A 15,641-nucleotide genomic window follows, 5' to 3' on the forward strand; every position below is an offset into this window, starting at 1 on the left:
CCACTCTGCGATGGGATCAAATAGCATTGTTCATTCATGTGACCAGTTTCTATCATTCTTTGTCAGCAAAATCGATACTATCCGCCGTGACATTGTTCAAATGGGCTATGAACTTCCTACTGTTAATCATGACATTGTCTTAGAATCCTTTGATCTTGTGTCACTTTCACAGCTAAAAAGAACTATTGACACCCTTAAACCAGCCCCCAGTCCTCCATATTGTACCACCACGTCTCTTAGTGGAAGCCTTTGATGTGTTGGGCCCATCCTTACTAGCCATTTTTAATGATTCTATTAGTGATGGAGATGTGCCCTCATTTTTTAAACATGCTGCAGTCCGTCCCCGTCTAAAAAAGGCAGAATTAGATCCTGGAGTTTTAGTCAATTTTCGTCCAATTTCCCAATTGCCATTTCTGGCTAAAATTCTAGAAAGAATTATTTATAATCAATTGGTTGATCACCTTAACTCCAATAATTTATTTGAGATCTACCAATCTGGCTTTAGGCGTTATCATAGTGTTGAAACGGCACTCCTGAAAGTGTTCAATGACATCTCTCTTATTACTGACTCAGGTGATGCGGCAGTCCTTCTCCTCCTTGACTTGTCTGCTGCCTTTGACACTATTGACCATGAGATATTGCTGATGCGGCTTGAACATCTTGTTGGGCTTAAAGGGGCTACTCTTAACTGGCTCAGGTCATATTTAACTGGTAGACACTTTTCAGTGACTTTTAATTCCTCTTCTTCATCTACTGCTCCTCTTAAATATGGTGTTCCTCAGGGATCCATTTTGGGTCCTATTTTATTCTCCATATACTGTACCTTCACCCTATTGGAGACAATTTTTAGGAAATTTAACATTTCTTTTCACTGCTATGCTGATGATACTCAGGTTTATATTCCTGTCTGCAACTCTGCAATAAATCAACTCCACAACTGTCTGTCTGAACTAAGATCCTGGATGGCTAATAATTTTCTTGATCTAAATCAAAATAAAACGGAGGTGCTGATAGTGGGTCCATCAGCTAAAGCCCAAATTGGTCTTGGACTTCTCGGCTCTTTCTTTGTCTTTTCCAAACCTCAAGTCCACAATCTTGGTGTTACCTTTGATAGTAACCTGTCTTTTGAGAACCAAGTAAACTCTGTAGTCAAGAGTTGCTTTTTCCAACTTCGTCTATTAGGTAAGATCAAGCCTTTTTTATCTTCTAAGGATCTTGAGAACGCTACTCATGCGTTTATTTCTTCTCACCTCGATTACTGCAACTCGCTGTATTCTGGGATTAATAAATCCTTGATTTATTTCCTATTTTAGCTTCTTTACACTGACCGCCTATCAGTTTTCAAATTGATTTTAAAATCTTGCTGCTAGTTTTTAAATCTTTACATGGGCTTGCTCCTGCCTATTTATCTGAACTGTGTGTTTTACATCAGCCATCTAGAGTGCTTAGATCTTCTGGTCAGCTGTTTCTGGTTGTCCCTCATACCAAGTGTACAACCAAGGGGGACAGACAGCCTCGCCTGTGGAACTCTTTACCTCATCACATAAATGAGTCGTCTACAATTGAACTGTTTAAAACGAGATTAAAGACTCATTTCTATTCACTTGCATTCCGTGACCTTCAGTAATACTGATGGTTTCCCCTTTGTGATTATATTACATTACTTCTATTTATTATGTATTTTATTTTATGTTCATATATTTCATTTCTATTTATGTTTTATGTTAATTTGTTTTGTTTTTCTTTTATTCTATTATTGTAAAGCACTTTGGCCACAGCATTACTATGTTGTTTTAAATGTGCTATATAAATACACTGACATTGACATTGTTTCTCATCCAAAGGACAGCGCCATATTTACAGCTCAGTGTCCTTGTCACAGGCATTGGGATCAACACACAAACCACAGGATAAGAGCCCCTTTGCTGGTCACACCAACACCTTTCCTAGTTGGTCTCCAAGTGCAGCACATGCTTAGCTTCAGGTGGATGGCCTGTTGTGAAGTGCAGGTGGGATGGCTGCTGGCTTACACTACTGGCAAGTCAGGGACACCAGAGTCAAAAAACACTGAAGGAGAAAATCTTAAAATAACAAAGTCATTTGGAGAAAAATCCCCCTTCTTACCTTACAAATATGAACACTCCCAATGCCAGTAATACTAGGATGGCAATACCCAGCAAGGCATAGAGCGCAGCATACGAATTCCATGTCCCTGAACAACTCACATCCGCTGGAAAACAAGAAAGCAGATCATGTGACACACAGAGCTTCTACTCGACATGAAATTCACATTTGAAAATGTTTAAAACTGCAGTGGCAGGTTATCAGCAGTGCTGATTCGTTAGTGATGAGTGGCTGACTGGGGGTGCACCGACATTTGCAGTTTGGGGACCGGAGCGGAGAATGATTAATAAATCCATGGGATCAGATCTTTTTAAACATTCACTCTCATGCATGAATGAACATTCCTTTGTGTATCTTGTAATTTTCAATTATCCCGCTCACTTGTATGGGAGTTTTTGAACTCCTCTTCCTCCTTGTCTGATGCATCCTCATCCCCACTGCACACTTCTGGTCCCCTTTTCTCTAATTGTCCACATCAGCATCCACAATCGCTGCCCAAGAACCAGACTTTTTTTTTAAGCTGAACCACACTCACCTGACAGTTTATTTCAATTTATGCGGCTTCCAGACACTTTGGCATATTTTTTCTTTTTCACACGTGCCAAACAAAAAAAACAGATAGGTGTAACGTTAACTAAGCTACTTTTATAAGATTCCAATTCATTCTGTGCAATAAGCTTTGTTTATTTAAATATTATAATATTTACATATTAAAAACAAATGTTTTCCTGCCCAAGCCACAGGACATTAAGGATGCTCACCTTTTGCTCTCAGGGTGATATTTGCAGACTTTGCTGTCCCGTGGGCATTTGTAGCTTCACAGTGATAAGAGCCGGCGTGACTGCTGTCGAACTTGCTGATGTGCAGTTCCTCTCCATATTGTACTTGGCCGTTGTCCTCCTTGACCCAGGTGTAGTTGCTGGGTGGGTTTGCCAAAGCTTTGCAATTTAAAGTCACTGATGTCCCTTCTTCTATACAAGCAGAGGGCTGCCCTGTGATGACTGCATTCTTGGGTGCGACTACAATACAGGACACAGTAACAAGTTAGTCAGAAGCACAGTTGTCAATTCTCCATTCCTCATGAATTGTGTTTTTATTACATTTCCTTTCAGATGGATCACTAAGAGGATGGCATGGTGTCAGGTCACGTAGTGCTGTGCCTTGGAGCAGCCAGGCCTCAGCTTGATATCTGTGCCCTCAATGTGGACTTGGTGTGTTCTCCCTGTGCTCCTCCCTCAAGTCTAAATGACCCGTGTGTGAATGTGACTCATGCCGAGTTTAGGTTTGATTACTGCCATGTGCTTCTGATGCCAGGATAAACTTCACTTCCCAAGGAAAATAAAACAGGAATTAAAAAAGAAAAGAAAGACAGGAATTCCTATCATGTGCTGATATTTTTACTTCTGGATATTAATGAACATAACCAATTCAGATTTTTGATTAAATCATTGCCAATACATAGCTAATTACGGAAAAAGAAGTTTTTACATTTGTTGAAATCTGATTCTCATAACATTTGGCTGCAGCACTGATGGAACTCTCACTCTGCTGAGAACACTCAAAATATGAATCACACCAGTGTTTAAAGTGAGTCGGTAACTGGTGATACTATTATGGCTGACCTGCCATTATCTCTAGAGACTGTACACTGGAAGTGAAGTCCTTCTGCACTTCATTACCCAGGATCACTAAGTTACACCAGTCTGATCTCGTTTGATTATTTTGTTTTTCCCACTACTCTCCTATTTCCACCAGTTTAAAGTAAGGTAAGAACGTTTGTGATCATTCTAGGCTGGTAACTAAAGGACAACAAGAGAGAATAAGAACTAAGGAAGAAGACCAAGGTCCACTTCAAAGTGACACACGAAAGCTCACAAGGGCAGTCAGCAGCACCAGCATACTCAGCATGCGAGCGCCTGTCCTGTCAGCACTACTAGCAAAGAGCCTGTTGATGGAGCAAATGAAAACGACAATGGCAGTGTTGATCGATGGCCAGGCCTTTGGTTAAAGGAGCAAATGCTGTACTTTTGTTCACTGAATGAATGTCTAATCATTAAAGACAGAAAGCTGGTGTGCAATCAATTCTGATGTTATTACACATGAAAGTTGTAGATGGATTTTCATTTAAATATTTGGAATATTTGTGCTCATTCAATAAAGAAAATTAAGTTAATAATAATAATAAAATTTAGGTAGCACTTTTCTCACTACTCACACTGCTTCACATAGAGAATGGGGAGTCACTTTAACCACCACCAATGTGTAGCATCTACCAGGATCATAATGTGATGGCAGCCATTCTTGTGCCAATACGCTCACCACGCATTAGCGATTAGGTGGTGAAGGGGTGAGAGAGATAGATACAGAAAGATAAGGGGGCCACAATTTGTCCTCCTGCCCACTTGATCCTGCTCCCACCCCCCTGCTAATCCATAGTTAGTATTCCTGTCACCTCATTGATAAATGCAGGTTTCATTTCAGGTTCTGTCCCTACTGCCCTCAAAACTGCTGCAGTTACCCCAAATCCTTAAAACACCTGACTTGGATCCTTCTTCTCTCTCCAGTTACAGGCCTATCTCTAATCTTCCTTTTTTTAGCTAAGGTGATGTAACGTGTGGTTGCTACACAACTCCATGCTTTTCTTGTAGTCAATACACTCTATGAACCTTTACAGTCTGGATTTCTCACACAGCACAGCACTGAGTCAGCTCTTCTCCATGTAGTTAATGATCTTCTCCGGTATGTAGATTGCAGTTCACTTGATATTCTTCTCCTGCTTGACTTAAGTGCAGCCTTTGATGCTGTCAATCATGAAATCTTCCTCTCACATCTCTCCGCTGTACGGATCTCTGGCTTAGCCCTTCAATGCCTTACATCCTATCTTTCTAATAGGCAACAGTTTGTCACACTCGGCCGACAGAAATCCTTCACCTCACTTGTGTCTTGTGGTGTCCCTCAGTGCTCAGTCCTTGGGCCATTACTCTTTTTATTTTATATCCTTCCTTTGGCTCACATTATTCGCAGACATGGCCTTAACTTGCACTGCTATGCAGATGATAGACAGTTACATCTTAGGACAGACTCGCCTCCCAGCACAGTCACTGATCTTAAGCTATGGATTGAAAATCACTTTCTCAGACTTCATGCCAATAAAACTGAAGTGTTAATGGGAGGCCCAAACTCCAAACTTTCTAAGGCATCCAACTTCTCTGTTTCTGTTGATGGTTCACTCGTCAAACCTGCTCCTGTTGTCAGAAATCTTGGTGTTTTGTTTGATTTGTCACTTAATTTTGAGCTACACATTAGGTCTCTGTCCAAATTGTCATTCTATCATCTCCATCACATTGACACCCTCTGTCCATTTCTGTCCTTTAAAGAAGCTCAGACTCTGGCTCATTGTTTCATAATGTCTTGTATTGATTACTGTAATTCCCTCTTCATCGGAACTCCCTGCACAATCTTCACAGAGGCTCCAGTACATCCAGAACTCCACAGCCACACACAGTGTTCTGCTCACATCTCCCCTGATCTCTCCCACCTTCACTGGTTCCATCAAGGATTACATTCAAGATTCTACTTCTCGCCTTCAAAGCCCTACATAACCTTTCCACCCCTCTATCTCTCTCAGCTCCTGGCTCCTTACACTCCTCGTCACTCTCTCAGGTCCTCACACAGTCATCTCCTTACTGTCCCACACACCAGACTCTCCACCCTGGGTGACAGGTCTTTCAGTGTTATTGCCCCTCTTCCTCAGTCTCTCCGAGTTTGCTCCTCTTTCTCCACCTTTAAATCTCAACTCAAAACTTTCCTCTTCGATGAACTTTTGTCTTCTGTGTCATCTTTTTTTTCCCTCCTCCTTTGTATGTAAAGTGACCTTGGGTTTGTGAAAGGCGCTCTATAAATGTTACTTATTATTATTATTATTATTATTCACAGTGGACAAGGCTGTTGTGGGCACTTTAACCAGGAGATCAGGGTGCATCCTATTCTTTTTGTTATATTTTTATTTTATTAATTTTCATTGTAATCATTCCATACAAACAGATCAATTTATAACACAACAAATTGAAGACAAATCAAACCCCACCCCTGAGAAGGAGAGCTTAGCTAAAGGAGAATTGCTTTAGGCTTTTTAATAAAGCAACAATAAACAAAGGAAAGGGAGAAGTAAATATATATGTAAATAAGAGATGGAGAAGGGAGTTGGTTATTTCTCTTATTCTAAAATAATATTGATTAAATCCTGCCAGGTTTTGAAAAAATTTTGTACAGATCCTCTAACTGAGAATTTGATTTTTTCCAATTTCAAATAATATAAAACATCGGTTTCCCACTGACTTATAAGAGGAGAATTAGGATTCTTCCAATTTAGCAAAATAAGTCTGCGTGCCAAAAGTGTAGTGAATGCAATCACCGTTTGCTTGTCCTTCTCCAATTCAAGTCCATCTGGAAGAACACCGAACACAGCTGTTAATGGGTTAGGAGGGATTTGGACCCCAAGGCTGTCTGAAAGGCACTTAAAAATTTTTGTCCAAAATGATGTTAGTTTGGTGCAGGCCCAGAACATGTGACCCAGTGAGGCAGGAGTTTGGTTGCAGTGCTCGCAGGTTGGATCCTGGCCTGGAAACATTTTGGACAGTTTTAAGTGAGACAGATGAGCTCGATATATAATTTTTAGTTGAATAATTCTATGCTTTGCGCATATGGAACTCGAGTGAATTCTCTGTTTTGCTACCTTCCACTCCTTTTCTGATATATTGATTAAGAGATCTTCTTCCCAATGTCCTCTTGGATCTTTGAAAGGTAGGGACTCTAATAAGATTTTATATATTGCGGAAATAGTGTTTGTTTCCTCGGAATTGAGCAGTATTTTTTCCAGCATTGTGGAGGGTGCAAAGTGGGGGAAATTGGGCAATTTCTGTTTAACAAAATTTCTAATTTGAAGATAGTGAAAGAAATGTGTAGCTGGGAGGTTGAATTTTGAACGTAATTGTTCAAAAGATGTAAATATGTTGTCTATATAAAGATCTCTGAGCATTTTAATCCCAAAACTTTTCCAGGTATTAAAAACTGGATATACTTGAGAAGGTTGAAAGAGGTGGTTTTCTTGCAGAGGTGCCACTGATAAAAGATTTTCCATCTTAAAATGCTTTCTAATTTGGTTCCATATTCTGAGTGAGTAAAGCACAATTGGGTTATTAGTATATTTGCGATAACTTGCATTTATTGGAGAGCAAAGCAGGGAATATAAAGAAGTACTACAGGATTTTACTTCTATTGCGGACCAAGCCTGTGTATGTTCATTTATTTGTGTCCAGGTTTTTATGGCTTGTATGTTTGCTGCCCAGTAATAAAACTGAAAATTAGGTAGAGCCATGCCACCTTCTGCCTGAGGTCTATAGGAAGAAAATCCTATTCTTTTTGAAAGAAGCTCCAGGATCTTTTATGACCACAGAGAGTCAGAACCTTAGTTTTACATCTCATCCAAAGGATGGTGTCATTTTACAGCACAGTGTCCCCATATCTACAATGGGATCCACAATAATAATAATAATAAGAAGAAGTTTCATTTATGTGGAGCCTTTCATACATTCAAGGACACTTTACAGTTCAACAAAAATACATTAAAAAGACAATAGAAGTTACATGCAAGAAAATGAATAACACTCATTGAAGAGATGTGTCTTTAACAGGAGTTTGAAATGAATAATCGATTTGTCCTCGCAAAGGCTGAGAGGAAGAGCATTTCACATTTTAGGGGCCATCACATTGAAAGCTCTGCCCCCATAGTTCCAAACCTGTATTTAGGTAGAGCGAGTAAGTGAGCGTCTGATGATCTTAATGCACAAGCAGGAGTGTAAGGAAGCAGCAGCTCAGACAGATAATGAGGGGCTAAACCATGAAGGTGAGAAGAATAATCTTATATTTGATTCTTGGAGATACTGGTAACCAATGCAAATCACAGAGGACAGGAGTGATGTGAGCAGATTTTTAGTGTGTTTAAGTAGACAAGCAGCAGAATTCTGCACATACTGTAATCTAGTGATATATTTAGTCGAGAGGCCATAAAACAAAGCATTGCAATAGTCCAGCCGGGTAGTGATGAAAGCATGAATCGGTGTTTCAGTATCCTTCACACACACTGAGGAAAGATTGCAGATTAGCAATGTTACAGAGATGAAGAAAAGCCGTCTGTCCTATTGAGCTAATGTGTGGTTGGAAAGTAAGGAGCTGATCAAAGACGACACCCAAATTACGGACTGATGCTGAGAGTTCAACCAGGATCCCATCAATGTTAATTTTTAGCCCACGAAAGATAAAGAGGACAGATTTGATACTAACTTATAAGATTTCTGTTTTATCAGGATTAAGTCATTAAAAATGATCTGTCATCCAATGATTGACTTCCTGAATGCAATCAGTCAGTGCAACAGGTGAAGATGTTACAGTTGCATCAACACTTACATAAAGTTGTGTGTCATCAGCATAGCAGTGGAAGCTTAGACCATATTGACGAATAATCTCACCTAAAGGGAACATATAGAGAGGATTGGACCGAGAACTGACCCTTGAGGGCTACCTTGTGTGAGTGAAGTAGTGGCAGATTTGTGTTCCCTAATGAAGACGTAATACTGGCGATCAATGAGGTATGATGTGAACCAAGAAAGAGCAGCAGCAGAGATACCGATAGCTGAAAGTCAGGACAGTAAAATGTCCTGGTTAACTGTATCAGATGTCAAGGAGAACTAGAATAGCGGCCATCCCAGAATCTACGGTTATAAGCAAGTCATTGGTTACCTTAAGTGAAGCATGTCAGTGCTATGTAGGGCCCTGAGTCCAGATTGTAAAGGCTCAAGTAAGTCGTGCAAGTTTAAATAATCATTAAGTTGAGCAGCAACAACCGTTTCTAAGATCTTAGCTATAAATGGAAGATTAGAAAATGGGTGATAACATTTTAGCTGTAACGTATCTAAGCCAGGTTTTTTTTTTAAGACATGGGTTACAGTAGCAGCAGCAGCTTTATTAAGACCCCAGTGGAAGTGACGCCTGCAAGCCTTCAGCAGGAAGCCCAGCTTTCCCCTCCAAGTCCTGGCCGGGACCAAACCTGCTTAGCTTGAGGTGGATGAGCTGTTCTGACATGCATGTGGTTTGACTTCGGGAGAATCTCCTGGTATTTTTTATTCATAATTGAAATTTGAAATGTAGTAGGATTTTGATTGGGTGGTAACAACTGAAATTGATGATTTATTTAAACTTTTTGTATAGTTTAGAAGAGCTGCACAAATTAATTTTCATTTTGTGGTTCCACTCTTATTATGTCAAGTGCATATGACGGTCTCTGTCTTTCGTGTGGGTGAATAGAAGATGGAAAGATTTAGTTGATATCTGTACAAGGGGGACCTGAAAACACCTTGAGTACCACCATTTATTATTTCACCTTCACCCACTGACTCACACTGCACGTTGAGTAGACGTTCTGGTGACGTGATGTTTCCAGCCTGACAGGAGTAACTGACGCTGTCCTCAGTGGAGACTCTCTGAATCTGCAAATCCTTGGAGGTTTCATTTAAAGGTTGTCCATTTTTGAACCAGGAGAAGATGCTGTTGGTGAGACTGCAGTTGGCACTGCAGCTCAGGGTAACCGTGTCATTTTCTTTTATTGTCTCTGGTGTTGTTTGAACAATAAGACCTTTAAAAATTAAAGGGGATAATAGAGACAGTAAGTGCCTGCTATGACTGGATTTGATTTCTATTGACAGGTTGTTAGAATATTACAACAGTCGAGACGAGAACAGGCCATTCAGCCCAACAAAGCTTGCCATTTCTATCCACTTAATTTTTCTAAACAAACATCAAGTCTGCTTTTGAAAGCCCCTAAAGTCCTACTGTCCACCACACTACTTGGTCACTTAATTCCACATTCTGTGTAACGAAACACTTCCTACTGTTTGTGTGAGATTTCCAACTGTGTCCCCGTGTTCTCATTGAACTCATTTTAAAGTCTCCATTTTGATCCATTGGACTAATTTCTTTTATAATTTTAAACACTTCAATCAGGTCTCCTCTTCATCTCCTGTTAAGGCTCAGCTCTTTTAATCTTTCCTCATAACTCATCCCCTGTAGCCCTCAATCAGCCGAGTTGCTGTTCTCTGGACCTTCTCTAGTGCTGTTGTAGCGAACTCCCCTAATTGTTGAATGAGGAGCCCGGAACACACAAAAAACTCAGACTCTTAGGAAAAATAATACTATAATGTCCGAAAACCGACAGAACCTTCGACCCAATTTTGATGTCCCCAGATGGAGTTGTTTATGGATTTATACAAAAAAAAACCAATGAAATAATTACCCAACAATTGTTTAGCCAAATCAAAAGAATATATATTATAAATCACACCAATAATAAACACCCGTTAAATCACTCCTTATATAATATCCCGAAAGAAAGCAAGAAAGAAAGCAAGAAAGAAAGCCAGGAAAAGAAACAGAGATATATCCTATTTAACAACACCCCCCATAAATTCACAGTAAATATCTGTAGTAATTCACATATATACACATATATACAAATATAAATTATATACACAGTCTCCTCTTGTTTAGAAAACTTCTTATGTTCTTAAGTTCGGTGTGAGGCCCATGCAGTGCGTCACACTAGTCAGGCAGGTGAGCGTAAAATGGCCGATCCTCATTGCTTCACACTAAAATAATCCCACAATTAATTAATTGGAGAAACTAGCAGAGTAGAGGTCTTCCAATAATAAAGTGTCAATGTCCACAACTGGCTAGATGGCAGCAATACCAAGAAACAACATGGCAGGTCTGCTTTAATTGAAGCAGAGTGAGAAAATAGCACTGAAGGTAAACAAGTTTAAAATGAATAAATAAATCAAAGCCATCTATCTGTTTAGTAAACACATTTAATTTAGAGGATACCCTGAAAGCATTAAGTGCAAGGCAAGAAGCAACATTAATGAGGTGCCAGTCCACTGTGGAGCACGGACACTACGCTCATCAGTCAACCTGCCATACTGGACTTTGGGATGAAAACCTGAAAGAAAAGTAAAATCTACAAATGTGGAAAACACAAATACAAGACAGTCAGAGACAGGGCCAGGGTTTAATTACAGTGTGCTGGAGTACTGAACAGCAGTGTTAGCCACTGTGCCACCTAAATAAAATCTAAACAGACATTTCTTATCTTACCTGTGATTGTCACGTTGACTCCTGGCAGTTGTGTATATCTGTTAGGGTAACCTCCATCAAATCTAAACTTGTACCAGCCACTCTCCTCTCTGCTCATATTGCTGATCTGTACATCACAAGTCTTGTTTTTGTTCCCGAAGAACTGAACTCGGTTTGTGTAACTGCTGGACACTTGACTTATGTCTGTATGATACACGATGGTTCCTTGTGCAGGATATACGTTTAGTTCATTATGATCATAAAACCATATTTCCAATTGGATAGTAACCCCTGCTGGATACCAATATGTACAGTTAATCCTCATAGTTGATCCTTCCAGTGTGCAGATCGTCTGTGGTGTGTAAGTGGCTGCCAAATTATTACTGTCTACAAAACAAAAAAACGAACACAATGTCAGTGTTTAAGATATCTGCTATTAACTTTGTGATGTGTCAAATGCATTTCACGATAACTCAAAGTCACTTCCTGTAAAACTGCCTGTTCTTTCAATGGGACTTCCTGTTATAAGACATCTTGAAATGCATTTGAGATATCATCAGAGGAGCAGGAAGGGATTTTAAGATAAATGGAAATGTATTTCAGATATGTTACATTATATTGTAGATATATGAAAATGCTATTGCGATATCTTGAAATAATTTAGTGCCTTTTTAAAGATGTCTCAAAATGTATTTGAACTATCTTGAGATACATTATAAGATATCTTAAGTTGAGCAGAGAGCCATTTTAAGATATCATGAATTTGAGATAACTAAAAATGTACTTTAGAGATCTCTAACAACAGTGAATTTCAAGATATCTTAAATGCTTTTTAAGAATTCTTAATTATACTTCAAGATATCTTAAAATAACTTCCTGCCCATTTCAGGATATCTCAGATTCGTTTTAAAATATCTGAAATGCATTTCCACATATCTCAAAATAAATTCCTGTGCATTTTGAGATATCTTAAAATAGACAGGAAGTCCCACTGAAAGAATAGGAAATTTTGCTGGAAGTGATTTTGAGATATCTTTAAATATATTTCAGCTATCTTAAAATGCCTGTGGATGTATTTTTAGATATCTTGAAATGTATTTGAGATATCTCAAAATGCACAGAAACATATTTCAAAATATCTTGAAATCTATTTGAGATATCATACAATGCATTTTCAGATATCTGTAATTCAATTTGAGATCTAAAATACATTTTCAGTTATCCGTTATCTGAAATATTGTGCCATACAGCAGAGTTCACAACGATGAGACAGATAAAGAGGCTCCTCTTCCTCTACACATAAGCCGCAGCAGGTTAATAACAGACAGCCCAACAATAACTTTCAAAAGTGTAAAAAGAATAAAAATGCTAAAAAGTATACAAAAAATGGATCATAATAGTGAGCCAGCAGATCCAGCAAAGCTTATGGGTAATTCTCTGATGCGCTCATTCACTTACCTGTGTGGATAGCGCTTTGAGTACTGAGAAAAGCGCTATATAAATGTAATGAATTATTATTATTATTATTATTACTTAACATGGAGGTCTTCCTGGTCCCTTTACTGTATTAACCTTCACTGTCGTCACCTTCAGCTACACCACATGGTGCTTTGGGGTTGGCGTGCTGAGTGGCGTTGAGGTTTAAAGACATCGTTTTACTTTTCACTGTTTTTTGCCAGCACACCTGAGGATTACATCCACCATTTCAGCCGTTTCTGCTGCTTCTCCTTCTCCAACATCATCACCCTTGTCTTGTTCCATATGCATTTGGTCAGTGAAAGTCACCCATCTTCTGTCTGTTAGTTATGTGGCCGTTGTCTTGTTGCTCTGCAGCATTTTCATGGCAGGTTCAAGAGGAAGGAGAACCCAAAGTTAAACATGGCACACGTTTAACAATTTATGCTCAGCCCCATTCTGATCCTTCACTAGTGATCTTCAGTGCTGCAGGTAACTGCCATGACATTCTTACAGCAGCTTGAACACTCAAGTGGTCTCATGACTGTTGTTGTCAATTATCAGATGGTGACATTTATTTCTTTGGGCTGAAATTTATTTTGTTTGTGAGAAATTATGGAAGTATCTTTCTGCTTTGGTTTCATAATTTTATTTGATCATTTGGGAAGAGTTTATTATTATTACTATTATGATGATGTTAATGTACATTTTTTCTTTCCATTGCTGATGCAACCCCAACCCCCCTACGTGATAAATCCTGGTGCGATGTGACGGAGCTCCTGGTGTCCGAGATTGGATTGAATTCTTTAAAATCTACACACTGAAACTTTGCTTTGTTTCTCGGTTTTTGGGTATTTGGAAGTCTTACATACCCATTTTGACTAAGTGTTTGTTTTGCGTTTTGCCTAAAGTCGTTTGGCCTTTTTAGTCTTTCAGGTTACGCTGTCTGTTGTTCTCAGCACACCTGTGACTTCAGCCAGCCCATACCTTACAGTCAATCAGCCTGGCTCTCCATTCAGCTCACTTCTCTTATTTTACTAGTTACAGCTTAGAAAAGTGAGTGGATGGGCCTGCAAGTACAGTCGTGACCATTTGAGAATGACCCCGGTGTTGGTGTTCACAAAGTCTGCTGCTTCACTGTTTTTAGATCTTTCTGTCAGATGTTTCTGTTTTATACTGAAGTAGAATGACAAGCAGTTCAGAAGTTTCAGAGGCTTTTATTGACAATGACATGAAGTTTATGCACAGAGTCCATATTTACAGTGTTGGCCCTTCTTTCTTTATCAAGACCTCTACAATTCGCCCTGGCAGGCTGTCTGTCAATCAACTTCTGGGCCCAATCCTGACTGACGGCAGCTGCCCATTCTTGTATAATCAAAGGTTGGAGTTTGTCAGAATTGGTGGTTTTTTGTTTGTCCACCCGCCTCCTGACCACAAGTTCTCAATGGGATTAAAGGTCTGGGAGTTTCCTACCCATGGACCCCAAATTTCAATATTTTTTTCCCTGAGCCTCTTAGTTCTCACTTTGGCCTTTTGGCCCGGTGCTCCATCATGTTGGTCACCAAACTGTTGCTGGATGGTTGGCAGAAGTTGCTCTCGGAGGATGTTTTGGTCCCATTCTTTATTCATGGCTGTTTCTTAGGCCAAACTGTGAGTGAGCCCTGCACTCCCTTGGCTGACATGAATGGTGTCAGGATGCTTTTCTGTTGGCGTGACACAGGACTAATGGTAGTGCTGCTCTCTTTTTCTTTTTTCCGGATGCCCCAAACAATCAGAAAGGGGATTCATCAGAGAAAATGACTTTACCCAGCAGTCCTCAGCAGTCCAATCCCAGAATATCAGTCTGTCCCTGATGTTTTTCTTGGCTTCTTTGCTGCCCTTCTTGACAACCACCAGGCCATCCTCTAAAAGTCTTTGCCTCCCTCACACCTGCCTGCTGCCATTCCTGAACAAGCTCTGCCCTTGTGATGCCTGCAGCTGAATCAACTTTAGGAGACTCTCCTGGTACTTGCTGGACTTTCTTGAGCGCCCTGAAGCCTTCTTCACAACAGTTGAACTTCTCTATTCTAACTCAGTCAGCATGACAGAGTGATCTCCAGCCTTGTCCTCATCGACACTCTTGTCTGTATTAGTGAGAGGATCACTGAAATGATGTCAGCAGGTCCTTTTGTGGCAGGGCTGACTTGCAGTGTTTTTTGGAATTAAGGTCATTGTCATGGCAAAGATGGACTTTGTGATTTATTTCAATTCATCTGATCCCTCTTCAGAACATTCTGGAGTAAATGCAAATTGCCAACATAAAAACGAAGGCAACAAACTTTGTGAAGATTCATATTTGTGTCATTCTTAAAACATTTGGCCACGACTGTAGAGTTCGATAACAAAGGAGTGAGAGCACAGAATGAGTTCAAGTGACTATTGAAGTGTTTCATATTTTATAGTATGGTGCACAGCTGTGATGAAAATAGTCCTGGGGTGGCTGAGGACAGTCAGATGGAATGGTGTTACCTGGAGAAGCTGCCCATAAAAGTAGCCAAAGCAAAGTGCAGAAGGGAGCAGATGCAGCCAGACATAAGGGAAGTAATATGGAAAACCACACATCCATTGTTAAAGCCCTTCAGCCAGAGAGCTTCACGTAGGAGACTAATTTTAAATCAGATCATGGAAGTGGGAAAAGTGTGGCAGATGGTTTTGGCAGGGCTGGCACTGTTATGTGCAGGCTCAGAGCATGGCAGCTGGGAACACGTGAATCCACAGAACATCAGGAGACAGTGGGTTCGACCGCAATGGCTGCCTACTACCAACATTACCAGAGTGCTACAGTAAGTCCATTCCTCTATCCCTCACACTCCGGGTTGTTCCAATATTTATAAGAGACA

At 39.9% G+C, this 15,641-nt stretch overlaps 1 protein-coding gene across 1 annotated transcript in view; it reads right to left on the reverse strand.

Annotated features, from left to right (window-relative positions):
• The window catches only part of LOC114643332 (B-cell receptor CD22-like), a 359,848-nt gene that overhangs the window by 122,585 nt on the left and 221,622 nt on the right, over window positions 1-15,641 (reverse strand). Inside the window, exon 23 of the mRNA XM_051920772.1 lies at window positions 2,125-2,230. Within this exon, the coding sequence (XP_051776732.1) occupies window positions 2,125-2,230 (106 nt within the window). The remainder of the gene's footprint in view (window positions 1-2,124; window positions 2,231-15,641) is intronic.

This window comes from Erpetoichthys calabaricus, chromosome 17 (assembly GCF_900747795.2).
Source record: "Erpetoichthys calabaricus chromosome 17, fErpCal1.3, whole genome shotgun sequence".
In the NCBI taxonomy this organism is placed as follows: Eukaryota; Metazoa; Chordata; class Cladistia; order Polypteriformes; family Polypteridae; genus Erpetoichthys; species Erpetoichthys calabaricus.